The 23,702-nt window shown below is 38.7% G+C and overlaps 3 protein-coding genes across 3 annotated transcripts; 2 read left to right on the top strand and 1 right to left on the bottom strand.

The window, feature by feature from the left end:
- Positions 1-15: 15 nt before the first annotated feature.
- On the top strand, positions 16-10,673 carry LOC126771072 (nodal modulator 1). The gene is made up of 16 exons (XM_050490770.1): positions 16-255; positions 404-790; positions 1,289-1,448; positions 1,530-1,778; positions 2,053-2,224; positions 2,593-2,805; positions 3,571-3,652; positions 3,794-3,984; positions 6,933-7,447; positions 7,688-7,868; positions 7,944-8,146; positions 8,355-8,545; positions 8,617-8,772; positions 8,894-8,999; positions 9,166-9,528; positions 9,858-10,673. Exons 1-16 carry the CDS (start codon positions 107-109, stop codon positions 10,008-10,010), a joined length of 3,471 nt encoding a protein of 1,156 aa, XP_050346727.1. The 5' UTR covers positions 16-106; the 3' UTR covers positions 10,011-10,673.
- Positions 10,674-11,224: 551 nt separating this feature from the next.
- Positions 11,225-14,151, bottom strand: LOC126771542 (uncharacterized). The gene is made up of 4 exons (XM_050491455.1): positions 14,036-14,151; positions 13,551-13,665; positions 12,660-12,752; positions 11,225-11,569 (listed from the first exon to the last, which is right to left on the bottom strand). The coding sequence occupies exons 1-4, from the start codon at positions 14,112-14,114 to the stop codon at positions 11,491-11,493; spliced, it is 366 nt and encodes a 121-aa protein (XP_050347412.1). The 5' UTR covers positions 14,115-14,151; the 3' UTR covers positions 11,225-11,490.
- Positions 14,152-18,766: 4,615 nt separating this feature from the next.
- On the top strand, positions 18,767-19,462 carry LOC126771473 (alpha-crystallin B chain-like). The gene has a single exon (XM_050491373.1). It carries the CDS (start codon positions 18,835-18,837, stop codon positions 19,330-19,332), a length of 498 nt encoding a protein of 165 aa, XP_050347330.1. The 5' UTR covers positions 18,767-18,834; the 3' UTR covers positions 19,333-19,462.
- Positions 19,463-23,702: the final 4,240 nt, after the last annotated feature.

Below are 23,702 nucleotides of genomic sequence, written 5' to 3'. Positions count from 1 at the left end.
AAAACGTAGTGGTTTTGGTTACATTATATACTCTGTGCTTTTTGTTATCAACTGTTATGTCAAGTCAAATAAGATCTGAGATTTGGTAATTGGTTAGAATGCAGAAATGTCTCTTAAAATATCTAATTTATTAAATGTATTTATAGTATATTTAGTTACATTTACAACAACATGCTATGCAAATGACATATTAGGATGTGGTGGTTTTGTGAAAAGTCATGCGAGCTTGGATTATTCCAAAATAGAGATCGGCTTGTAAGTTAACCTAAAAATCATAATTTAATCTATCGCAAATTTGGGTCATATTTTTAAAACTTAATCTAATAGTATAACCTTAAAGGGAATTATGTTTTAAAAAATAACTTATATTTCGTCGTTGAAAATTTAATTAACGAAATTTTAGGTACACGAAGGAAGGTAGCTTAAAAGAGAAAACGGAATGCGCCCCTACTAATGGATATTATTTTTTGCCATTATATGAAAAAGGCGAATACATATTAAAGGTGCATCCTCCCGCTGGGTGGAGTTTTGAGCCCTCGCAAGTTGAACTCGTAATAGATGGCGAGACAGACCAGTGTTCTACTGGTCAGGACGTAAACTTCTCTTTTAATGGTTTTGGTATAACTGGGAGAGTGATCACCGCAGGACAAAAGCAAGGGCCAAGTGGAATTGATATCCAACTCGTTAACGAGAAAGGTGATGTTAGAAGTACAGTAACAACCACTGGTGGTGATTTTCATTTCACACCTGTTATACCAGGAAAATATTTAGTTAAAGCAAGTCATTCTAAGTAAGTCGTAATATATTTACTTTTCCTATAAATGTTCATTAATTTCATTTTTATGCTGTGATCCTGTATCACATATTGTCATTGAAATTTAATCCCTTCTAATATTAGATTTTATAAAAAGTAAATTAACTGTCATTGTCACATTTATGTAGACTATTTTCAAAAAATATAACAAGTAATACTATATATTTAAATGCCTTAAGAAACCTTACCAACAAACATGTTAGTGTAAGTAACAAATGGAAATATTAAGAAATGAAAGAGTTTTTATTTAATTACAAGCTTCAATTTACTTACTCTACTATTAATAGAGCCAAAAGTATGTATAAAATTTCAACTCTAATATTTAGGTGGAGCTGGTTAAAGTTTAGTTAAAGTAAAGCCTGTAAATGTCCCACTACAGGGCTAATGAGAGCAAGAAAATATATTATGAATGATTTATTCAGAATTATTTATGTAGCTATAACTAAGTTTTATAGTAATTATTGCTTATTGTAGATGGAAAATTGAGCCATCTCAGACTGAAGTGCAAGTGAAGGAAGGCAATACAGCTCTGCCAGTGGGATCTTTGACTGTGAAGGGCTATGATGTCTCAGGATCTGTCATATCTTTCGGCAGCCCTATCAGTGGAATCTATGTTCTGCTATATTCAAAAGATGTAATTTTTTTTATATAATTATTAAAATTTAAAGTTGATTTCTTTATAATTTGTCTTAAATATGATTGTATTTCTATTTAGGAAAATCAAAAATTCCGAGTGGAAGGATGTAAAACTGCCCTACTGCAAGGAGTTCCAGATGCTCCAATTTGTTACTCAGTAACAGATGCGGCTGGCGAATTCAAATTTGGTCTAGTACCTGCTGGGGAGTACAAGCTGTTGGCTATGACCAACTCTCCTGGTCAAGTTCTTGTCACATACAATATCAAACCGGATGCTGTGCCTTTCACTGTGCTTCATGACAGTTTATACATCAAGAATGCTTTTGAAGTTAGTAAATATAGAAATACTCAATATTTACTTAAACTTAACTTTTTTTTTATCATAAATTAAGCTGTACCCATAGCTTTTAGTATGAAGAGAAAAAAAATGCAAAAAGCAATAGGCTAATTATTAAGTAATGAGTATTAAGTAATTATAATTTGTATTGTAAGTATTTTAAAGTGAACCATATTTAAGCTATTTTCTATAACAATATACTTCCTAATCTAGTAGTCAGACTTCACATATAGATGTAGTCTGAGTGAAAATGTTTGATCCTCAGGTGACGGGGTTCAACGTGCGCGGGCGGGCTCTGCGCACTGCGGACGGCGCGGCGGGCATGGCGGGTGCGCGCGTGCTGCGTGGGGGGCGCGCCGTGGCCACCACCGACGCGGACGGCTGGTTCACTCTCACGGGCCTCAAGCCAGCCACCTACACTCTCACTTTCCAGCATGGTTGGTTGGATCATTTAGTTCATTTCATTTTAAATTCGTATGGTTCCGGCCACCACCTATATGGTAATGGGACCCAATTCACCGGGAACAGCAATTCAGTAGAGGACAGTTGGCATCGAGCTGAGTCTTAAAAGTCTACCAAATTTATTTCTTTTATAAAATACTGTAACAATGGTAAGCGATTGATGAACTTTGAAAAATGTTTCACACCATATATTTTTCATCATATATTTGATAGTAAATGATCTACCAATCGTTTTTCTCACATTGGATATTCGACGTGTATGGCTTGTAATTATTAAAGAAATTCTTTGAGAAGGAGTCGTTGGCCAGTAGTGTCGACTTAGGCAAATTGTTATGTGCGACAGAGGAGTGCGAGTGGGACGAGGTGCAGCTGGTGGTGGCGAGCGGCGGGCCGGGCGCGGCGCTGCGCGCGGCGGCGGCGCGCTGGCGCGTGTGCGGGGACCTCGCGCCGCCCGAGCCGCGCACGCTGCTGCTGCGCCCCGACCTGCGCCCCGACCTGCGCCCCGACCTGCGCCCCGACCTGCGCCCCGACCTGCGCGTGCGCGCCGGCGACGACGGTATCTTACCGGCTTTGATACATGTAGTCTATGGACACGAACTACTATATTACATTATAAATATTGTGATGGACGAAATCTAAAAGAAGTCTTACCGGCCTCTTATATATAAATATATACTCATTGGCTTTACCGTGTTATGGATATTCAAAAGAATACTCAACTACATAGCCAGAGTATGTTTCTTCCTGGCATAACTGGTGCAGTACGTTGAGATTAGGGTGCGATGTGGACTACAGTCGAACGATTTTAGTTTAATACAAGTACCAAAAATATTCTAATCTACAAGTTTAAATGTCAGTTGTCTAACTTACCTGACTGTTGCTGAGCAGAGTGTGCCTATAAGATACGACAATGAAAGCTCCACTGGAGCTTTGAACCTAATGTTATTCCTAATTACATTACAGTGAGAACACCATTGTGTAACATTATTTTATGTGTAAATCAATTGTGTATATGCATTTAGTAATGTATTGTTTACATCGTCGTGATTGGTGTCACTCCTATCAACTTTATATAATTGTTCATCATCAGCAAACGATACAATGTCACAGATACACCTACCGTGAATGGAAGAGCGTTATGTATGCCAAAAATAATAATCCGTTACCGATTTGTCCTATATCGATCCCCGTAGAACGCCTGTACTCCTGGCACAGGCTCAGAAGATTTTATCGCATTTATAAATTAATTTTAATTACATAAATTATGAATATGGTGAACTTGCCGACGCGATATTACAACGTGCGGATACCATATTTTCAGGCAAATGGTGTGCGTTTCTACCTCCGGGCGATTACACGGTGAAGGTCGAAGTGAGTGAGCAGGAACAGAGGGAAGGTCTCCAGTGAGTAAATTATTCCTAATATTGTCCTGTAACTATACCGAGTAACACGACAGGCTCGTGAATGAGCGCGACCCGCACCGGCATCCCGGGAACGGGGCGCCAGTGCGGCGCCGAGCGAGTCACGAGCGGCGGGCGGCGCAGGTTCTACCCGGCGGCGCAGGCGGTGCGCGTGCTCGGCGCGGCGGCGGGCGGCGGGTCGTTCGGGCAGGTGCGCGCGCGCGTGGCGGGCGCCGTGCGCTGCGCCGCGCACTGCGCGCGCCTCGCCGTGGCGCTGCGCCCGCTCCAGCCCGACGGCGGCTACGCGGGCCCGCCGCGCTACGCGCAGGTCGTCGGTGAGTGCCCTCCGATATATAGCCACCACTGCGGTGCTCGATATTTATATACAGCTACTATTTAATATCAGCAGCGTTCTCGACATATGTACAATATCAATCAACAGCCAATCGTTGTCCACTGCTGAACATAGGCCTCTCCCAAGGTGCGCCAAAGCTCCCTGTCCTCCGCCTTCCGCATCCAGTTGGTGCCCGCCACCTTCTTAAGGTCGTCGGTCCACCTGGCTGGAGGGCGCCCTACGCTGCGCTTGCCGATTCGCGGTCTCCACTCTAGGACTCGTCTGCTCCAACGGCCATCGGTCCTACGACATACGTGACCAGCCCACTGCCACTTCAGCCTGCTAATTTTGCAAGCTATGTCGGTGACTCCGGTTCTTTTCCGGATAATCTCATTTCTGATCTTATCCTTCAAAGATACTCCGAGCATAGCTCGCTCCATAGCACGCTGAGCGACTTTGAATTTGTGGACTAGTCCCGCAGTTAGTGTCCACGTTTCGGCACCGTATGTCATGGCAGGTAAGACGCATTGGTTGAAGACTTTCGTCTTCAAACATTGCGGTATAGACGACTTGAGGACTTGACGAAGGTTGCCAAATGCTGCCCATCCCAAGCGAATTCTTCGATCGGCTTCCTTCTCGAAGTTGTTCCTACCGACTTGTATTATTTGTCCTAGGTAGGTATATTCACTAACAACTTCGAGAGGTTTCCCCTCGACGTATATCGGTCCCGGCACGACATGCCTATTGAACATGACCTTGGTCTTGTCCAAGTTCATACCGAGACCGACACACCGGGAAGTCTCGCCTAGGCTACGCAGCATTTCGGTGAGTTGTTCCAGCGACTCTGCTATGATGACGATATCGTCGGCAAATCGAAGGTGTGAGATGTACTCGCCGTTTACATTGACTCCATACCTAGTCCAATCCAGCGTTTTGAAAACGTCTTCCAACGCGTTGGTGAACAGTTTCGGGGATATTACATCCCCCTGTCTCACCCCTCTGCGCAGTTGGATCGCCTTCGTCTTACAGTCCTGGATGTGGACAGTCATTGTAGCGGCGTTGTACAGACATCTCAGTACCTCGATATATCTCCAATCGATATGACATCTCTGCAATGAGTCGAGCACTGCCCAGGTTTCGATGGAGTCGAAGGCTTTCTCGTAGTCCACAAATGCCATACACAGCGGCTGATTGTACTCTTCGGTCTTCTGCACAATCTGCCGAACAGTATGGATGTGGTCCACGGTGCTGTAGCCTGATCGAAAGCCGGCTTGCTCTGGGGGCTGGAACTCGTCAAGTCGTCTGGCGAGACGGTTCGTGACGACTCTTGAGAACAGCTTATACACGTGACTCAGGAGGGAGATTGGTCTGTAGTTTTTCAAGAGGGTTTTATCACCTTTCTTGAAAAACAGTACCACCTCACTCCCGCTCCACGTTTCCGGGGTCTTGCCATGTTGGATGACGGAATTAAAGAGGCTTGCTAGCTCTTTCAGGACCGGAGTCCCGCCTGCCTTAAGCAACTCTGTTGTGATTCCGTCATCTCCCGGAGCTTTGTTGTTTTTAAGCTGTTCTAGAGCCGCCCTAATCTCTTCTTGGTCAACGACCGGGAGCTCCTCGGAGTAATGGCGCATAAGAGGGGCGCGCTGGTCATCAATACTGATTCCCAGGGGTTTATCCGATCTTGAAGAGAACAACTGCCCATAAAACCTCTCTACTTCTCCGATAATCTCAGGCCTAGAGGTAACGACCCCACCATTTTCAGTTTTAAGTTTTGTCAGACGCGGCCTCCCAAACTTGCGAGCGAACACTTTCGATCCCCGATTTTGCTCAATCGCAGCCTTGATGGCACGGGTATTGGAGCGTCGGAGATCGCGTCGCGTCAGCGTTTTTATTGTTCGGTTTAAGGCCTTATCTGACAAAAACGATGGTAGTTCTCGTCGTTTTCTCATGAGCTCGAGTGTCTCAGCAGAGAGTTTTGGTGCGTTGTCTCTTCTCTGTGGCGGAAAACACTTGCGGGATGTGTTTTGCAGTATTTTGACCAGCGTGTCGGTTCTCTCATCAATGCTGCTTATGGTTTCCAACGCGGTGAATTGATTTTGAAGTTCCATTTGGAACTTTTCGGAGCCTTGAGCAGCTTGGAGCATGGTAGGTCGGAGAGTAGACCTCATCATTCTCGATCTTTCGGCTTTTAAGTTGATATTTAGAGTGCCTCGAACCAAGCGGTGATCACTTCCGGTATTAAACTTGTTGATCACTGAAACATCTCTAAATATGTGCCTTTTATTCGAAATGATAAAGTCTATCTCGTTCCTTGTCACGTTATCGGGGCTTCGCCAGGTCCACCTCCTCTGAGGCTTTTTTTGAAAGAAAGAATTCATCAAAAAAAGCCCCTGCGCTTCGAGAAAGTTTACCAGCATTTGCCCCCTGTGATTTCTGCAGCCCAAGCCGTAAGGTCCGACTTTCGATTCACCGCTATCTTGTACTCCCACTTTAGCATTAAAGTCTCCCATAACAACATTGTAGTGGGCCCTCGAGGTGTCGTTGAGGGCCTTTGCGATGTCCTCGTACATCGCTTCGACCACATCATCAGAGTATGTCGAAGTTGGCGCATATACCTGTACAACCTTCAGGGAGTACCTGTCGGAAAGTTTTAGGACAAGGTACGCTACCCGGTTCGACACACTACTGATTTCCACAATGCTGCTAATGAGATCCTTTTTGACTAGAAAACCGACACCACCCTGGGAGAGGTTATCACCTTCGCGGAAGTAGAGTAAGTTACCGGACTCTAGAGTTATCGTGTCCTCCCCCTGTCTTCGGACTTCAGATAACCCCAGTATATGCCATGTACAATATATGAGAGGCTTAATCTCGTTACATAAGGTATATTTTAATTTTGAAATCGATTTAATTTTGATGATATTGACGAGTCAGATCTCCCCCTCGCAGACGGCGAGTACAGCTTCGAGGAGGTGGTGCCGGGCGGCGTGGAGCTGTCGGTGGAGGGGCCGCACCTGTGCTGGGAGCAGGCGGCGCACAACGTGGCCGTGACGCAGCGCCAGCACACGGCGCCGCCCTTCCGCCTGAGCGGGCTGGCGCTGCTCGTGTCCGCGTCGCACGCGCTGCAGCTGGACTACGAGGGCCCGACGCGCGGCGTGCTGGCGGTGCCGGCGGGCGACAGTCGCCAGTGCCTGCCGCCGGCCGAGCGCTACACGCTGACCCCGCGCGGCTGCCACCGAGTGCAGCCCGCCAGCGCGCTGGTGCAGCTGGGGGGGCCGGACGTGCCGCGAGTGCGCTTCGTGGCGACGGCACACGCGGCCGTCGTCGATATAGTCTCCCCGGAACCTGCGACGGACGTGGTCCTCCAGATCGTCAAGGACGGGCAGCGGCTCGAGGAGGTGCCTCTGCAGCCGATCGAACGGGATGGTGTATACGTGTACGAGCACACCATGTATTTGGAGGAGGTGAATAAAAATAATTACTCCTTCCATATTGAAATACAATCGTGTAAGTAATTGTAACATTTTAGAATGTTAAGAGTTATTTCAAAATATTAAGAGCAACTAAGTAGTTAATAGCGCTGCATATTTTCCTTATTTAACGTGTACATAATTTACTCAGCTATCGTTAGTCTTCAAAAACAAGCACACCCATAAAGTTGCGATCCACTGAGACGAGTGTGACGTAGGCCGGCTGACCCTCAGGGCTCGGTGGCGACGGTGTCGGCGCAGTCGTCGTCGCTGCTGTTCAGCCCGCGCGGCGCCGTGCGCGTGTCGGGCGGCGCGGACTGCGCGCGCGTGCTGTCGCTGCGGGCGGCGCGCGCGCTCGTGCTGGCCGGCCGCCTGCAGCCCTCCGTGTCCGGCGTGCTGCTCACCCTGGAGGGCGGTACGCACGCATCCCATGACGCTGCTGAAAAGGGAAAACAGTCGGCGATGATTGAGTCGTAACTAAATTTTTCAGGCGATGTAAAACTGACCCAGACGACGGAAGCAGACGGCAAATATAGCTTCGGTCCGTTGGACGCGGACGTGCAGTACACGGTGCGGGCGGAGAAGGAGTCCTACGCCTTCGACGAGCCCGACGAGAACGGAATAATCGTTGCGCACAAGCTGGCGGAGATCGCCGTGACGCTTCGCGACCGGGCCGACCACGCGCCGCTGGAGGTGAGCGTGGATCTCTGTAGTAGAGGTTCTGAAAAGTAACGAGAAAATAAGATACCGCGCGTCCCAAGGAAGTCGAACATGCTGCAAATGTTTCATGTTTTATAAATTTCTAAAGAAAAGAAACAAATTACTCAATAAGACTGTAAAGTTGCATTCGACTTGAGAGCGCTTTCCAACCGGCGAAGTGTACGCTCGTGGTCCGTGGCAGGGCGCGCTGGTGTCGGTGTCGGGCGGCGCGTTCCGGCGCAACGTGGCGTCGGGCGCGGCGGGCGCGCTGCGCTTCGCGGCGCTGTCGCCGGCGCAGTACTACGTCAAGCCGCACATGAAGGAGTACCGCTTCGAGCCGCCGCACGCCATCGTCGCCGTGGAGGACGGCCAGGAGCACCGCGTCGCCTTCGAGTGCGTCCGCGTGCCCCCTCGAGCTATCTCCCCGGCCCGACAGTACTGCTGACGATCGATCGGCCTTCCAGGGGTATCCGCGTGGCGTGGTCGCTGCTGGGCCGCGTGGTGTCGCTGGGCGGCGCGGGCGCGGCGCGCGTGTCGCTGCGCGCGCGGCCCGCCTCCCCCCCCGCGCAGCCGCACTGCGCGCAGCAGGACGCCACCTCCTCCGACACGGGACACTTCAGGTACGCGCCCCGTGACGAGTGCGTCGCTTCGCGCGCTTTAAAAAAGTTTTAATTCCAAACTGTAATATGGTAATTTGTTTCGTGTTTCTTTAATATATTACTATATATACTAATGTTTCAGAATACGTGGCCTTTCGCCTGGCTGCATGTACGTCGTGGAGCTGAAGGAGTCGGTGGAGCCTGAACTGGCTGGCATCGTGCTCGCAAAGCAGCCGCCTCCATTTGAAGTAAGAGTGCTTAATACTAGACGTACCAAACCTCCAAACTGTTACAATTAATAAGATAAAGTTTCTTATGAATTACTAGATATAAGTTACAATTTTGAAACTTACTAAATATATTTATTTGTAGATTTTATTTATATTTAACAAGAAATTTCTTAACGTATATCAGGTCAAAGAAAAAGATATCGAAGACGTCCGACTTATAATCATCCAACCCAATCACTTAACGGATGCGAACGTGTTAATCCGGACTCCCAACATTGACCACTACAAGACTCTCAGACTGACCCTCGCCTTGGAGGCGACCCCACACACCCCTATATATACAACGAAGCTGGATCCACTCGGCTACAACCAGTTCAATAATCCGGGACTAATGTACACTATGCCGAGGTTGCCGGCGGACAATAAGACTTATGTCCTTCAAATAGAGTCAACTTTGTCGAAAGTAAGCCATTCGTACGAGGAGCCGGTGTTCTACTTCAATTCAGATGGGAAATTTAGATCTTTCGATATTGACTTTGAACCAAAGGTAATAATCATTCCTATCAATGTTTTATTTCAGTGTATTTTTGAGTAATATAACACCAATATCACCGTATAACTAAGTCGTGGAGTCAGTCAGGTCTTAAAAATCTGTCATATCCTTTTTACAGCAGTGATATAACAATGTGGATAAAAAATAAAGAATCGATGAGACCTCGGCTTCCACTTCTGTTAAGTCGTTTTAATTGAACATAATCAATTTGAATTTAATTTTTTTAAACCAAATGCCCACAAGTACTGATTATTGCGGGAGCATCAATATTGAGTCGCGTCACCGCGATAATACGAGATACTAACTCGAGCCCGCCGTTGCAGCTGCGCTCGTCGGAGCAGGAGCTGCGGCACAGCCCGCTGGCGCTGCTGGCGCTGCTGGCGCTGGGCGCGCTGTACTCGCAGCGCGCGCGCCTCGCCGCCCTGCGCCCGCTCGCCGCCGCGCGCCCGCGCCGCGCGCCCCGCGAGCGCTCCTAGACTACACCGGGGCTCGGACACCTGCCCTGTTTCCACTTCTAATACTCTCGTAAAATGATGATTGATGAATGATCCACGCCATTCATGGACTTTTATTTGTCACCTTTAATATCTGACTACAAAAATACTTATTAATGTAAACCTATAAGCCTAAATGGATAATAATGGCTGAAGTGAAACGGCGGGCGGTGCTGGTCATTGTATTATTGTAACTCAGGAGACAAATAAGGAGCTCGAGGTATTGCTGGTCTCAAAAGTAGTGCCCTGTTGTGAAGAATTGTAAATACTCCACGTGAATAATTAGTTAACTTCATTGAATTTAAAAAACACGTTTCAGTCATTGAGTACTTCATCTATTTGGTTCTGTGTTTTTGTCCATTAAAATAAGTAATTACAGAAATCTTTTGATATAACAAAGTCATTGTAAACATTCCACTATGGAATTAATTTTTAAAAATATCAAAACGGTATTATTATTTATTAAATATAATAATTAAACCAAATGATAGGAACAAATTATTTAAATAAAAACGAATTATTCCATGAATTATTAAGAATGTATTAATTTATAAAGGTTGTTTTTTTTTCTATATAATTTATGTGTTGATGTGGTGATGAGTATTCCTTAGATATAAATCTGAAATAAAAGGTGTGTGGAATGTGTCTTTTGTTTTATTTTATACTAATTATACGTCTCGGCGTCATATTATGGTTATATATATTTATGATTTTACAGTATCAATGTCTATGAAGGTGCGCTTAACCGACGTTTACTGAACTTATAAAAACATCTTCAAGGATATACAGATATAATTTAGTTTTTTTCTTATTTGTAAAGTTTTGCCTAAAATTACGAATCTACTTACATTCGTTAAACATAATGTCACGTATTTATAGCATTTCTTTAAATTGTATAGTGAATACTGGAATATGTTTTTAGAAATGATGTTGCTACAAATCCTTTTTGTTTGTACAAAGATTGCGGCTGCGATGCCCGGTCTCATAAAATTTATTTTTGACTTTTAAAAAGTCTACCATGTCGTAGCGTGTAAAAAAATAAGAAGAATAAAAGCAGTAACAGATTTCCATAATAAGCTTATATCATATACACAATGACAAAGCACTGGCAGATAATACTCGGGTTTGGTTTATTCTTGATTATATAAAATGAAAAATAAAAAAGTTGATTGTCATGATTTTTATTTTAGTATTCTTATCTACACAACGTATTATTTACATTCTATTACATTTTAGTAATAATGAAAATGACATAATATCAATCACCTCGTTATTCATTTGAGAATTATTCTTAAATTGTAAATATAACTTGGAGGCAAGAGCTGTTTATTTTGTTAGATGGTTTTGCCATTTCACAATTTTAAAATTTACTTAAATACAATTTTGGCAAAATAATTTATTTCGCTAACAGTGAACTATTATTAATTAAATAACAATTTGTACTAATCTATGATAATATTTTTTATCTGTAACAGCTGTAACGCTGATGACACTCGGAGAGTGATCTTGCGTGATGATCCCATAGGCGTGCATTCTCTTTACTGTAAAAAGAAATTACATATAATGTGGTGTTCTTACGTATTTTTTTATTATAGAGACTACAATTTAAATGCTTAAATATACTTTAATGAGATTTGACACTAATGGAATTGTCCCAAGGTTTTGTATACATATTTTATTTTGAAACACATAAATAAGGTCGTAAATGGTCCATTATAATACTAAACCATATCTTATTACGGAGAAGGATACAAATACAAACTACGATAATTAATCTGCCACACTGATACATAAATTGGTAGATTAAGATAAAAAATACAGAAGAACCTTGATTATTCGAACAAATTGGGACCGAGACTAGTTCAGATAAGCGAAACGAGTTTTTTGGGACGAGATCCTAAACAACACTACATGAAAACAGTACATACATATATATTAACATTGAAATGCTTCTTTATATTTTTTTACAAAATCAAGTCAATTTTTGAGCAGCTAAGTTTGGCAGAAAAAAAAGGAGAAGGCCATATTCTTCTTGTCCGTCAAACCATTCGAGGCCTGCCTCAAAAACGGTGGAAGCCTCCGCATACAACTATTCGTGCCAACATTCGGATAATTGAGCGTTCGGACCAACTAAGTCATCGATCGGATAATTTTCCTGGTGGTAGGGCTTTGTGCAAGCTCGTCTGGGTAGGTACCACTCACTCATCAGATATTCTACCGCAAAACAGCAATACTTGATATTGTTGTGTTCCGGTTTGAAGGGTGAGTGAGCCAGTGTAATTACAGGCACAAGGGACATAAACTCTTAGTTACCAAGGTTAGTGGCGCATTGGCTGTAAGCGATGGTTGACATTTCTTACAATGCCAATGTCTAAGGGCGTTTGGTGACCACTTACCATCAGGTGGCCCATATGCTCGTCCACCTTCCTATTCTATAAAAAAAAAAAAAAATGAGCTTCTACTGTATATAAAGCTTTTATGAACCCGCGACGGTGATTTTGACTTAAGTTTTAAGGTTGATGATGTAAATTATTATATATTTATTATCTATGACAATTCACGAGAATCGAACTTTATAATGTTAGCGTAAACGCAACTTGTCAAAAAAATAACTAAGTGAATATAACTTACTTTACGAAGTATAACTCGAATGCTGCAAAGAAGCTTCTATTGGATCGTGCGTGAAGTAAGCAGAGGTTCAGCTTTTCACATTCTTCTTCGAACCTGCGTGTGAAAATGAAACAAATAATTAACCATAGATAAAATTATAGCTTATCCGCTACGAGTGTCTGCCCGCGGCTTCGTCCGCGTGCGGAGGGAGGTGTTTGATTAGGTTAGCTTTATTCTATGTCCTTTTTTGATTCTAACGTATCTATGCAAAATTTCAAGATCAATGATCGGTTAAGTAGTTAAAACTTGAAAGCGTAAAAAACTGTAACTGTCTTTAATTTCTTTTAACACTATAATTATTTTATTAAAGATTTTTTTTAGAATTCATTGAAATAAAAAAAAACTGTTGTGTTTTGAAACCCGCGGCTTCGTCCGCGTGCGGAGGGAGGTGTTTGATTAGGTTAGCTTTATTCTATGTCCTTTTTTGATTCTAACGTATCTATGCAAAATTTCAAGATCAATGATCGGTTAAGTAGTTAAGACTTGAAAGCGTAAAAAACTGTAACTGTCTTTAATTTCTTTTAACACTATAATTATTTTATTAAAGATTTTTTTTAGAATTCATTGAAATAAAAAAAAAACTGTTGTGTTTTGAAACCCGCGGCTTCGTCCGCGTGCGGAGGGAGGTGTTTGATTAGGTTAGCTTTATTCTATGTCCTTTTTTGATTCTAACGTATCTATGCAAAATTTCAAGATCAATGATCGGTTAAGTAGTTAAGACTTGAAAGCGTAAAAAACTGTAACTGTCTTTAGTTTCTTTTAACACTATAATTATTTTATTAAAGATTTTTTTAGAATTCATTGAAATAAAAAAAAACTGTTTTGAAAATATTAAGTTAAATGTGAACTTACCCTCTCTTGGCTCTAATTTTTGCAATGTCAGCACCAGAAAAACCTCCTGTTGTCAAAGATGGATTGATGTACCTCTTGATCAATTTATGTATTGGATTGTTCTCGACTGTAGTTTCTGGAATAAATAATAATATACAGTTAATTTATATACATTTATATTTTAAAATAAAATTACAGATTTGGGACGGCCAGAAATATATTATACTTAATACATATTTTTGTAATAACAATAAAATCCATTTTTAAATTAATTTGTGTGTTAATTGTTAAAGTCAAAATAATTATATTTTCAGGTATTTTATTTTTAACAATCATTAATTCCCTTTATCTATTAGTAACCGCAAGCCAGGTTAAGAAAACTTTTTAATACACTAAATTAAGAATAAATATTATGTTAACAATAAAATTAAAATGTTAACGCAGAAATTATTCCAAATGCATTTTATGGATGATGCGTAATTTGAAATACAAAAATAAATAAATACCGGTTTGTAAAATATCCAACGGCACGCACAGAACGGGTACTAGTACCGCCATTATCAACACTACGATTTTTGCGTTCATTTTTATTTATTTTATATTATTGTATACTATAATATCAGTATCGAAATAAACTATTAAAAATATTACATGGAATATATACCATGATAAAGTTCTCCCTCCTGCATATCACGTACGTAAATCTGACGTATTTCGCGCTTAAATATATTGAAAGGGTAAATATATAATATTGATTATGTTCAATTTACGAGTTCGGTTCGTAAATAAAGTCGCTTTGTGCTTTATTTACCATTTCATTATAAGATATAGAACAGTTGTAACTAGTTGTAAACTTTGGTTTGGTATTGAAAACCGTAAATGACCTAACAATAGATTGGAAAATCTTGATAAATATTAAAAGTGATGATGAATTAAGCTTAATCCAATTTTATATAAGCTTGGTTACCCGTAGCAGACTTCAAACAGGAGGTTCTCAATTCTACTGAATGAATCGTTGGTTGATATTCTATAACGAATATAATTATTATATTAAATAAGCAGTCTAATGCGTTTCCAGTGTTTAATTATTTGTAATTTTTTTTCACTGTCAATGGGGTCTCATCCGGTGTGCTTGATCGCCTCGAGATTGAACGGAGAAGCACTAGAGACATCTGTTGCACACACAGAGAGATCTTCCCGCTCCAACGACCCGTCCGTAGCAACGGACGACGAAATAGGATACCGCAGTCATAAGGGTACAGCCCTTGGAACTGCCATCACCAGACCCTATCAATAGAAGGGGGATGAGTGAAGTACCATACGGATATAGCGGATCCTACCATAGGTATGAACTGTCGTGACATATCACATATAAATAGTATATATTACTAGAACATGACTTTGCGTGGTAAATATATTGTAATCCAAAAATAAATTGCTAACAATAATCCCAACGTATTCTCAATTGACCGAACACGATTCGCGGAAACATGAAAATTATGTCAATGTTTCAATTGATCACATTAGTGTTTCACGTATATATTGTAATCCCTACTATTACACAAAGTAGTTTTGTCTGTTATTTTGTATAATCCCTTGATCATTTCATGATTAAATTGAATATTCTTCTTATATATTCGGCTAAAATTTGTTAAAAATATTTTTGATTAAATATATTTAAATTAAAATTTGACTCTATTTTTACATGAATTATTACAGCCAGCCAATCTGGATTCCGACGGGTAAAAATTTAAATGTTATTGAAAGTAGAATCTCATAACTTTTCCTTTTCCTTCCTAATTATATTATATACATACATAATCATTAATATTTATAAATAATAATTGTAATATATTTTATAATATACATTGAATATTTTAGTTTTATTTATTTAATTACTATTTTTAATGACCAATCAAATTGAATAGTTTAATGTTAATATTGAAGTTTGAACATAGAGTAGTAGACTCTAAATAAATAATAAATAGTAATAAAATTGTCAAATAGAATTGAAATATATCATTCGCTTTTTATTACTAAATAATTAGAGTAATATTAAATTCAAATAGGTTCTGTTGTGCGTCAAACGTTGATCAAACATACATCACGAGTTGTTTACAAAATTCATATAAATGAGTAGTTTATTAAGTGCGAGGTATAGGTGTGTGTTGTTTTTTCTGGCTTTGTGAATTGACTGCAAGCCCTCCATCTGCAAAGCACTCATGCCTCAGTTAAAACGTCAAACATTTGTTCATAACACCGGGTTTATAAGCTTAAAAGGGATTTGACGCAACCAACAGGGAGAGTGATGGAACTCAGGGCAAGTTGAACAAATTGCACCGAAGCCGGTTCTAAAAGAAGAAGTAAAAATTTTAGAATAATGGTAACTCAAATTGCTGTGTATACAAATGAATCTTTAGTAATGGGGGACATAGACCAGACGAGATTCATCGACCGAAATAATTTGTTCCAAAGTCCCTGTGCACCTTGTGATCTATATCAGCGTCTTGGGATTAAAAATGAAAGTTATTGGGTTCTTTTGTCAAGTTTTTGTCTACAGTAGCTCAGAGTTTGTTGGTTGTCAGAGGACACACTCCAATCTCCAGTTCGGAGAGCACGTATAAACCAGTAAGAAAAAGTAAATATAAAATAAACGATGAAAGGTGATTACTTTAGTAAATCGAACGATTGCGTCTTGGTCGTTTTGAATAATAAATAATTGAAAAAACACATATATTTTGAAACTATAAATACTTTTGTGTATTTTTAGCACGTTCATCAAGTTTAAGGTATTTTTTTCGGAATAGTTGGTTTTGTGAAAATTTATAAGCAAGCGCAGGTTGATTAATTAATAAACGTTAATCTACTAAGCGACTTCAAAAATGCACTGAACATTTTATTAATATAGCTACTACAAAACTAAAGTTGATTCCAAGCAATGTACTACAAATGTTTTATGTTTCACCTAGCAAACACAAATATAAACAACTTTGTAAATGTAAATTACCTATAGTTTGCTTTTAATAATTATTTATCATTTCTCATTTCTCCATTCTTAGTGTAAGCATAGAAGCGAGTAGTAGTAGTGTGGGGTTAGTAAGTTGTTATACCAGTGATAAAAGTACAGTACAGTACAGTAACAGCCTGTTAATGTCCCATTACTGGGCTAAGGCCTCCTCTCCCTTTTGAGGAGAAGGTTTGGAGCATATTTCACCACGCTGGTCCAATGCGTGTTGGTAGAATACACATGTGGCATAATTTCAATGAAATTAGACACATGCAGGTTTCCTCACGATGTTTTCTTTCACCGTCAAGCACGAGATGAATTATAATCACAAATTAAGCACATGAAAATTCAGTGGTTCTTGCCCGGGTTTGAACCCGCGATCGTCGGTTAAGATTCACGCGTTCTAACCACTAGGCCATCTCGGCTTTTTCTTTTTTTTTCGGTGATATACAGTGCATTATTATAGTTTTACTATAATATGACTATAAAATTAAAGAAAATAACACAATTTGAAAACTTATAAACGACAATTATTTTGGTAATTTTTATAAGGATTAATGCCGTGTCGAATAAGTTGAAATAAAGTAGTCAGGACGTGGGCAGACGTCAATAAGAGAGCTAATTTTAGCTCTCTTAATTTAATTAATTAAATTTAATTTAATTTTAGCTATTTTAGATATTGTATTATCATACTGTATACAAAAATGGGAAACTACTGAACCGATTTCGACTAAATCATAAATTTCTATAACATAAAGTAGTTTAAATAATCAAAATCGGTTATAACCTTCACGTTATTATCTATTGTTTATTATTATTTTTATCACCTTCTTTTCATTACTTTGAAGTCCATACAATATGACATCTTAAAGATAAGGGCATATTCAGACCCGCGGAGGCTTAAGCCGGCCCTCCGCAAAGACCGGTATCCCGAGTAGCATGGGACTCCCCAAGTAGCATGGGACTCCCCATGCTATTCTTGTTCAATCTAATAGATATAAGTTTTCCAGATATTAAAAAAACTGTATACTTTCACAGTAAAATATATGGGGTCATCTGGGCCTAATCTTAATAGAATAAAGTTTATTACATAGATCGTAATTGGTTTAGCCGTGTTTGAAAATCGGTAGCATAGGAAAGCATAGGAAAAAAATTATATGCGTGAAAAACAAACAAAACTTTTCGTTTTTTTGACAATTGTTAAGCAAGTGTTTCACAATTAACAAAGAATATTTGTCACAGTAACAGTAACAGCCTGTAAATGACCCACTGCTGGGCTAAGGCCTCCTCTCCCTTTTTTGAGGAGAAGGTTTGGAGCTTATTCCACCACGCTGCTCCAGTGCGGGTTGGTAGAATACACATGTGGCAGAATTTCGATGAAATTAGACACATGCAGGTTTCCTCACGATGTTTTCCTTCACCGAAAAGCACGAGATGAATTATAAACAGAAATTAAGCACATGTAAATTCAGAGGTGCTTGCCCGGGTTTGAACCCACGTTCATCGGTTAAGATTCACGCGTTCTTACCACTGGGCCATCTGTCACACAAGGCTCAATAGCCGAAATGTCTTGAAATTTTTATAAATGAGAAAAATTAATCTCGTGGGAGCATCTTTTAGAATACCTAAATATAAAAGTTGTAATAAGGATTATTATAGATATTTTTTTCAGATTGTGAGAATAAGAAAAAATGTTTACACATTTTATTGGCTGCAATTGTAAAAGAAATGCATTATGCAAGTTTATTGTGCAATGTGTGGTAAATATGTTGCAACTTAAATCATTACCTTAAATGATTGTATTATGTGCACTAAATGATTGAAATAAAAAGATTGTTTGGTTAAACATTTCTTCTCTAAAAAATATTGTTATTAATATATGCTAAAAATTAAAATTTGTAATTTTTAGTTTTAACTACTCATCCCAAGATGGCGCTATAAAGCATAATTTCATATTGAAATATTTTGTAAATATTTAAATGAAAAAATAAAATACATTAAAGGACAACATAGTATTTATTTCTTTTTTAAGAAATAAAACAACTTGAATTAATAATTAAAAAGATGACGTAGTCACTTTTCTAGAATCTTAAGTAGAATGAATAATATATGTGTCAACAGATGGCACTGATTCAATATAGAATCTCTTCCTAGAAAATTCGAGACATTTCACGCCGCTTCTCGAATATAGATAGCGCCACAATGCTGGTATATAAGCGCGGAAACTGCGGGAGGGCGCATCAGTCGAATATAAACAAACGAACTAGTTCCCTACGCGACGAAAAACAAACAAAAACAATGTCTCTTATGCCGTATTGGTTGCGTCATTTGAGGAATGTGGCTTACCGGGATCCAGTTGCCAGGATTTTAGAAGACCCATTTGCTGTGTTTGCCAAAGATCCTTTCTTTCGCGATCCGGTAAAGTTTATCAGACAGATTTCGGCCCCACTCGAGAAAGAACAGCATGGAATCGAAGGCATCTATTCCGACTCAGAGGTCAAAGTGGATGGCAAAAAAGTTGAAGTGCATTTGGATGTTCAGAATTTCACGCCAGAACAGATAGAAGTGAAAACGGTCGGGAACGAGATTATGATCGAAGGTAAGAAGGAAATTAAGCGTGAAGACGGATGGACGAAGAGTCATTTCGAAAGACGTTTCCTGTTACCGGAGGGCTTTCCCCCAGAGAGGGTGGAGTGCCACCTTGATAAGGGAAAATTGAAGTTGGTGGCGTTTAGAGCTGAACCACTCCCGGAACGAAAAATACCTATCCAAGATAAGTCTGAAGATAAGGCGTAAAACTGTATATAACCATATATATACATATGTAATGTAGCAATATTTATTTTTCAGACTGAATAGTTTTATATACTTTCGTATTTTAAGTTTGTTATGTAATTAGAAAATAAATAAATTGAACAAAATTTAATATCGTTTTATTTTTGTACTATGAGGTCTTAAAATTCTGTTAATTCTAGAATATTTTCTAAAAATAAATCATAATATTAGTTTGATTTGTGCTTTAATAATGAATTCTATAAGTAGAGTATCTAATTTTATCAGTCAAATAATGTTTTGTTAACCCTATAGGTGCTAACCTATAGGGGCGGCATGGCCAAGTGGACAGAGTACGTAGATCATGATAGAAAATTGCGAGTTCAAATCCGGTTAAGTACCATTAAGTTTCCATCTTGGATCTCAGGCTAACTTTTACTCGGTGATAGGGCTCTGTGCAAGCGCCCGTTTGATACCTACCACCAACTCCTCATATCTAGTTGAAAGTTTGAAGGGAGAGGGAGCCACGTGCACAAAATAAGTATCAAGATGTTATGTACATCTTGATATTTATTTTGTGTATGTGCGCTGAGAGCTTCGCAGATTGTGAGTCGATTTTCATAAATGATTATATGCAATATATACATACAACATATTCAAAGGTCTGAGGTGTTTATTTCCGAAGCGGTGGTAGACTTGTGACAATAAATAACTCAATATTGACTCAAAGTCAAAAATCTTTATTCAATATAGAAGCGAGACAATTTTGAGACAATATTGTTATTGTAATTTATTTATTTTTTATAATTCGCGTCTGCACACTACTACAACAATTTACAATACTAATCTAGATACTTGAAACAAACCATTTCCAGTTCGCTGTTCAAGAGCTAAAGAGCTCGGTGAATTAGCGTATTGTATTACGCTTCCCGACATCTAAATAAAACATCGAATGATTTGAATGATGTTACACTTGATATAAAAATATATCTACGTTTGAAAAGAAAGGTTTGACGAATAAAGCTGTTACATATACCTAACATTATTGTTTACGTTTAATGTATAGGCTATTCCTATCACAAGAATTAAAACAAACAAGCAACTTTGAAATTGAATTTACGCGATATAATTGGCCAAGATCTTGAATAAACTATGATTTTCATTAGGGATTTGCCAAAAAATGGCGTCTTTAATGTTGGCGAAGTTGTTATCGAATACCGAATATCGAATACAATATTATGCAGCTATTTATTTTGCAGATTTTCTTTTGTTCGTTGATTTTTATGCAGGATAAAGAAATTTTAATTTTATAAGAGTATTAATATTCTTATGTTATTTCTTTGAGTTTCTTGCATGTTCTCGATGCAATATTCACCTTTAAATTAATATTATAAATAACTGTTTCAAACACTGCTTGTTTCAGGCTACCTATATAAACTAAATATTGGTTTGATAATATATTCATACTGAAAAGTTTAAAGTAAATAAGGGCGGGGCATAAGTGCCGATGAGTATATACTTTTATAGCGCCGCAAATACCCTTTCCAGCCCCGAGCTAGTGTCAACAATTACACGGGTACAGTACGCAGCGCCTCATTTGAAATTTAGATTTTGGGTAATGTCAACGATTTCAATTCTTATCTATAACAATTTATCTTAATTAAAAACTTTGAGCTATGAAATTTTCAAATATTTGTGTTGTACATTATAATGTATACATATATTAATTAATATATTTATTAGCTACTTGGGCAGTAGCCTATTTAAAAACTTCAATTTAAGGAATAATATTATATGCATTGTTAATTATTAAAGTAAAGTAATAATGAGTTCCAGAGTGATTGTATGAGGTTAATACCTACCTAGGTTCTTCTACTTCCTTTTTTTCACCTAAATTATTTTCTGCGTCAGCATTGTGGACGCCTTTATAACACGTACCTTAATGTATATGTTTATTTCTTTACAAAGCACATCTTCCTTTTTTTTATTAACATAAAAGGTATATATATATATATACTTAACTTCTTCTTTTGTTTTATAATATCTTTATTATATCTTTGATTTATAAATCGGAAAAGTCGATGGAGATTTCGTTTTTATTTCTCAATAGCTTTTAGCAGTGTTACAATCTACTTCAAAAAGGACGGTCAACCATGGTGCTGCGGCTGATCTTTTCTATACGCCCTCTTATTGGATTATGAAAAGAGGGAGAACACAATACACTCTGTATCTGCGTTTGCCCACACACTTGTGTAGAATAATATCTTCCACGCGGGGAGATTATCCTTGATGTTAACCGCAGAAGCCGAAACTCGGCCAGGACAACTTCATTTCTGGTAATTCACAAACTTATAACGGTAGGTAACCAGTAGCTTGCAGAGTTACTCTTCATCATCATTGTCTAAAAATACCAATGCAAGAGACTAGCTATAGAGCTAGCTATCAACGCAGAATCGTACTTATTTTAATTTATGGTATTCTATTAATGTATCATTGATAAATCTAAGCACCGAGTTCAATAAAGTATAAATGCGTGAGATAAAAATCTATAACGTAACATTTTTAAAATATCGTAACTAAATTATTTTCGATAAGAACGCGAATAGCAATAAGTGTTCAGCTGACCGTACCAAAGAGTTTTACCACTTTAGTATCAAACGGAGCGCCAAACGCGAGGGTGTGTTGTGGCCTGTTCCCGATACGACAGGATATTCTGTAGTCTCGGGAATAATTGTTAATCAGACGTTTGTTAAGAACATTTTAATTAATAGTTTTAGTGATTTATATAGCAGTGAAAAGTTTAATTTTATTAAAACAGTGGTTATTAATTTTTAAATGTATAGCATTAATTTTGCTAAAATATAATTGATATTTTTATATGTTAATGTCTAAGCATTATACGTTTAGTCGTAGTTAAGAATTTAATTTAAAAAGTTTCTTATATAATATATTTTAATTTTGGAATGTATTTTGGTTCCTATTTTATATACCAATATAGGAACTGATGATTGTAGGTTCTATTTATTTTCTATTAATACTCTGACTGCCTAGTTGGTCTAAAGGCTAGATATAAGGCCCTTGATCCAGGGGTCCTGGGTTTAAGCCTCAGGTCGATCTGATGAAAAGTTAACGGGTTCTTCTGTTAAAAAATAACAGTAGAAACCCGTAGTTACGTAGTTGGAAGTGAGCACACGTCGTGCCTCGGAAAGCACGTAAAACATTAGTCCTGGGCCTGAACTCTATCCGGTCTTTCGTTCTTTAGTTTTGTGAACGAGTCGGTCTAGTCAATTCGAGTTCAAGATTATTCGTTATATTATATGCTTTAACACTTGTGACGTAATTATATCAACATTATACATACAACAATAAAAAATCAATACGATCCTTATTAAATTATTTGTCGTAAACTAAATTTTCCTACTAAGAAATACATCTTGCAAGTTTACAGTTTTCAAATTGGTGAAGTCAAGTAAGGGGCGCGGTGTAATGCCTAGAAATGTTAAGCTTAATATTGGAGGAGAAACTTGGAAATTAGAAATATCTTAAACTATTTTGTACAAGCCGAATTGCTTTATTACATTCTTTCGGATTAAAAAGTATTCTATAATATTATCATACTTCAAAAAAGGAAACTAAATGTTTGTTTGATGTTCGATTCCTATTGCTACGTGAAAGTATACAAACTAATAATCACTGACTTCTTTTTATGTATAAATAGGGATTGCTTATAGGAAAATATAATTAATAATCATCATTTAATTGACGGGCCGGTTGGCGTGGTTGGTAGATACTTGCCTTTCACGCCGATGGTTGTGGGGTCGATTCCACCCAGGAGAGCCATTTGTGTGCATGAACACGCTGTTTGTCCTAAGTCTGGGTGTAATTATCTATATAAGTACGTATTTACAAAAGAAAAGTAGTAAATGTAGTATATCAATTATCTAGTTTCCATAGTACAAGCTCTGCTTCATTTGGGATCAGATGGCCGTGTGTGAATAATGTCCCAGGATATAAATTATTATTTATAAAGCATAATCATTCGATATAAGGTCTGTTACTAATTTTTTGTAGAATATTTTTAAAATGATTCGGTGATAACTATAAAGACGGTTAAATAATAAATATATGCTTTACGTGGCATGTTTATTACATTTAACTAAATATGCAATGATTATTTATTTTAAAAACTACTCCGATGTTCACGCAATACAACTACGCTCACGCTGTTTATTTAATAGACAGTTTTATTACTTCTAGCGGCATTTTATATTTTATTTCATGTAGGAAGGTAGGCAGGCAACTTACCACCTGATAATCACCATTGCTATTTAAAATAACTTGTAAAAGTGTATTTGAATAAAAATATTTTGATTTGATTGGGTCTTGTTAACACA

This window comes from Nymphalis io, chromosome 1, assembly GCF_905147045.1.
Source record: "Nymphalis io chromosome 1, ilAglIoxx1.1, whole genome shotgun sequence".
NCBI classification, from domain to species: Eukaryota; Metazoa; Arthropoda; class Insecta; order Lepidoptera; family Nymphalidae; genus Nymphalis; species Nymphalis io.
This window is presented reverse-complemented; position numbering and strand designations above follow the sequence as displayed.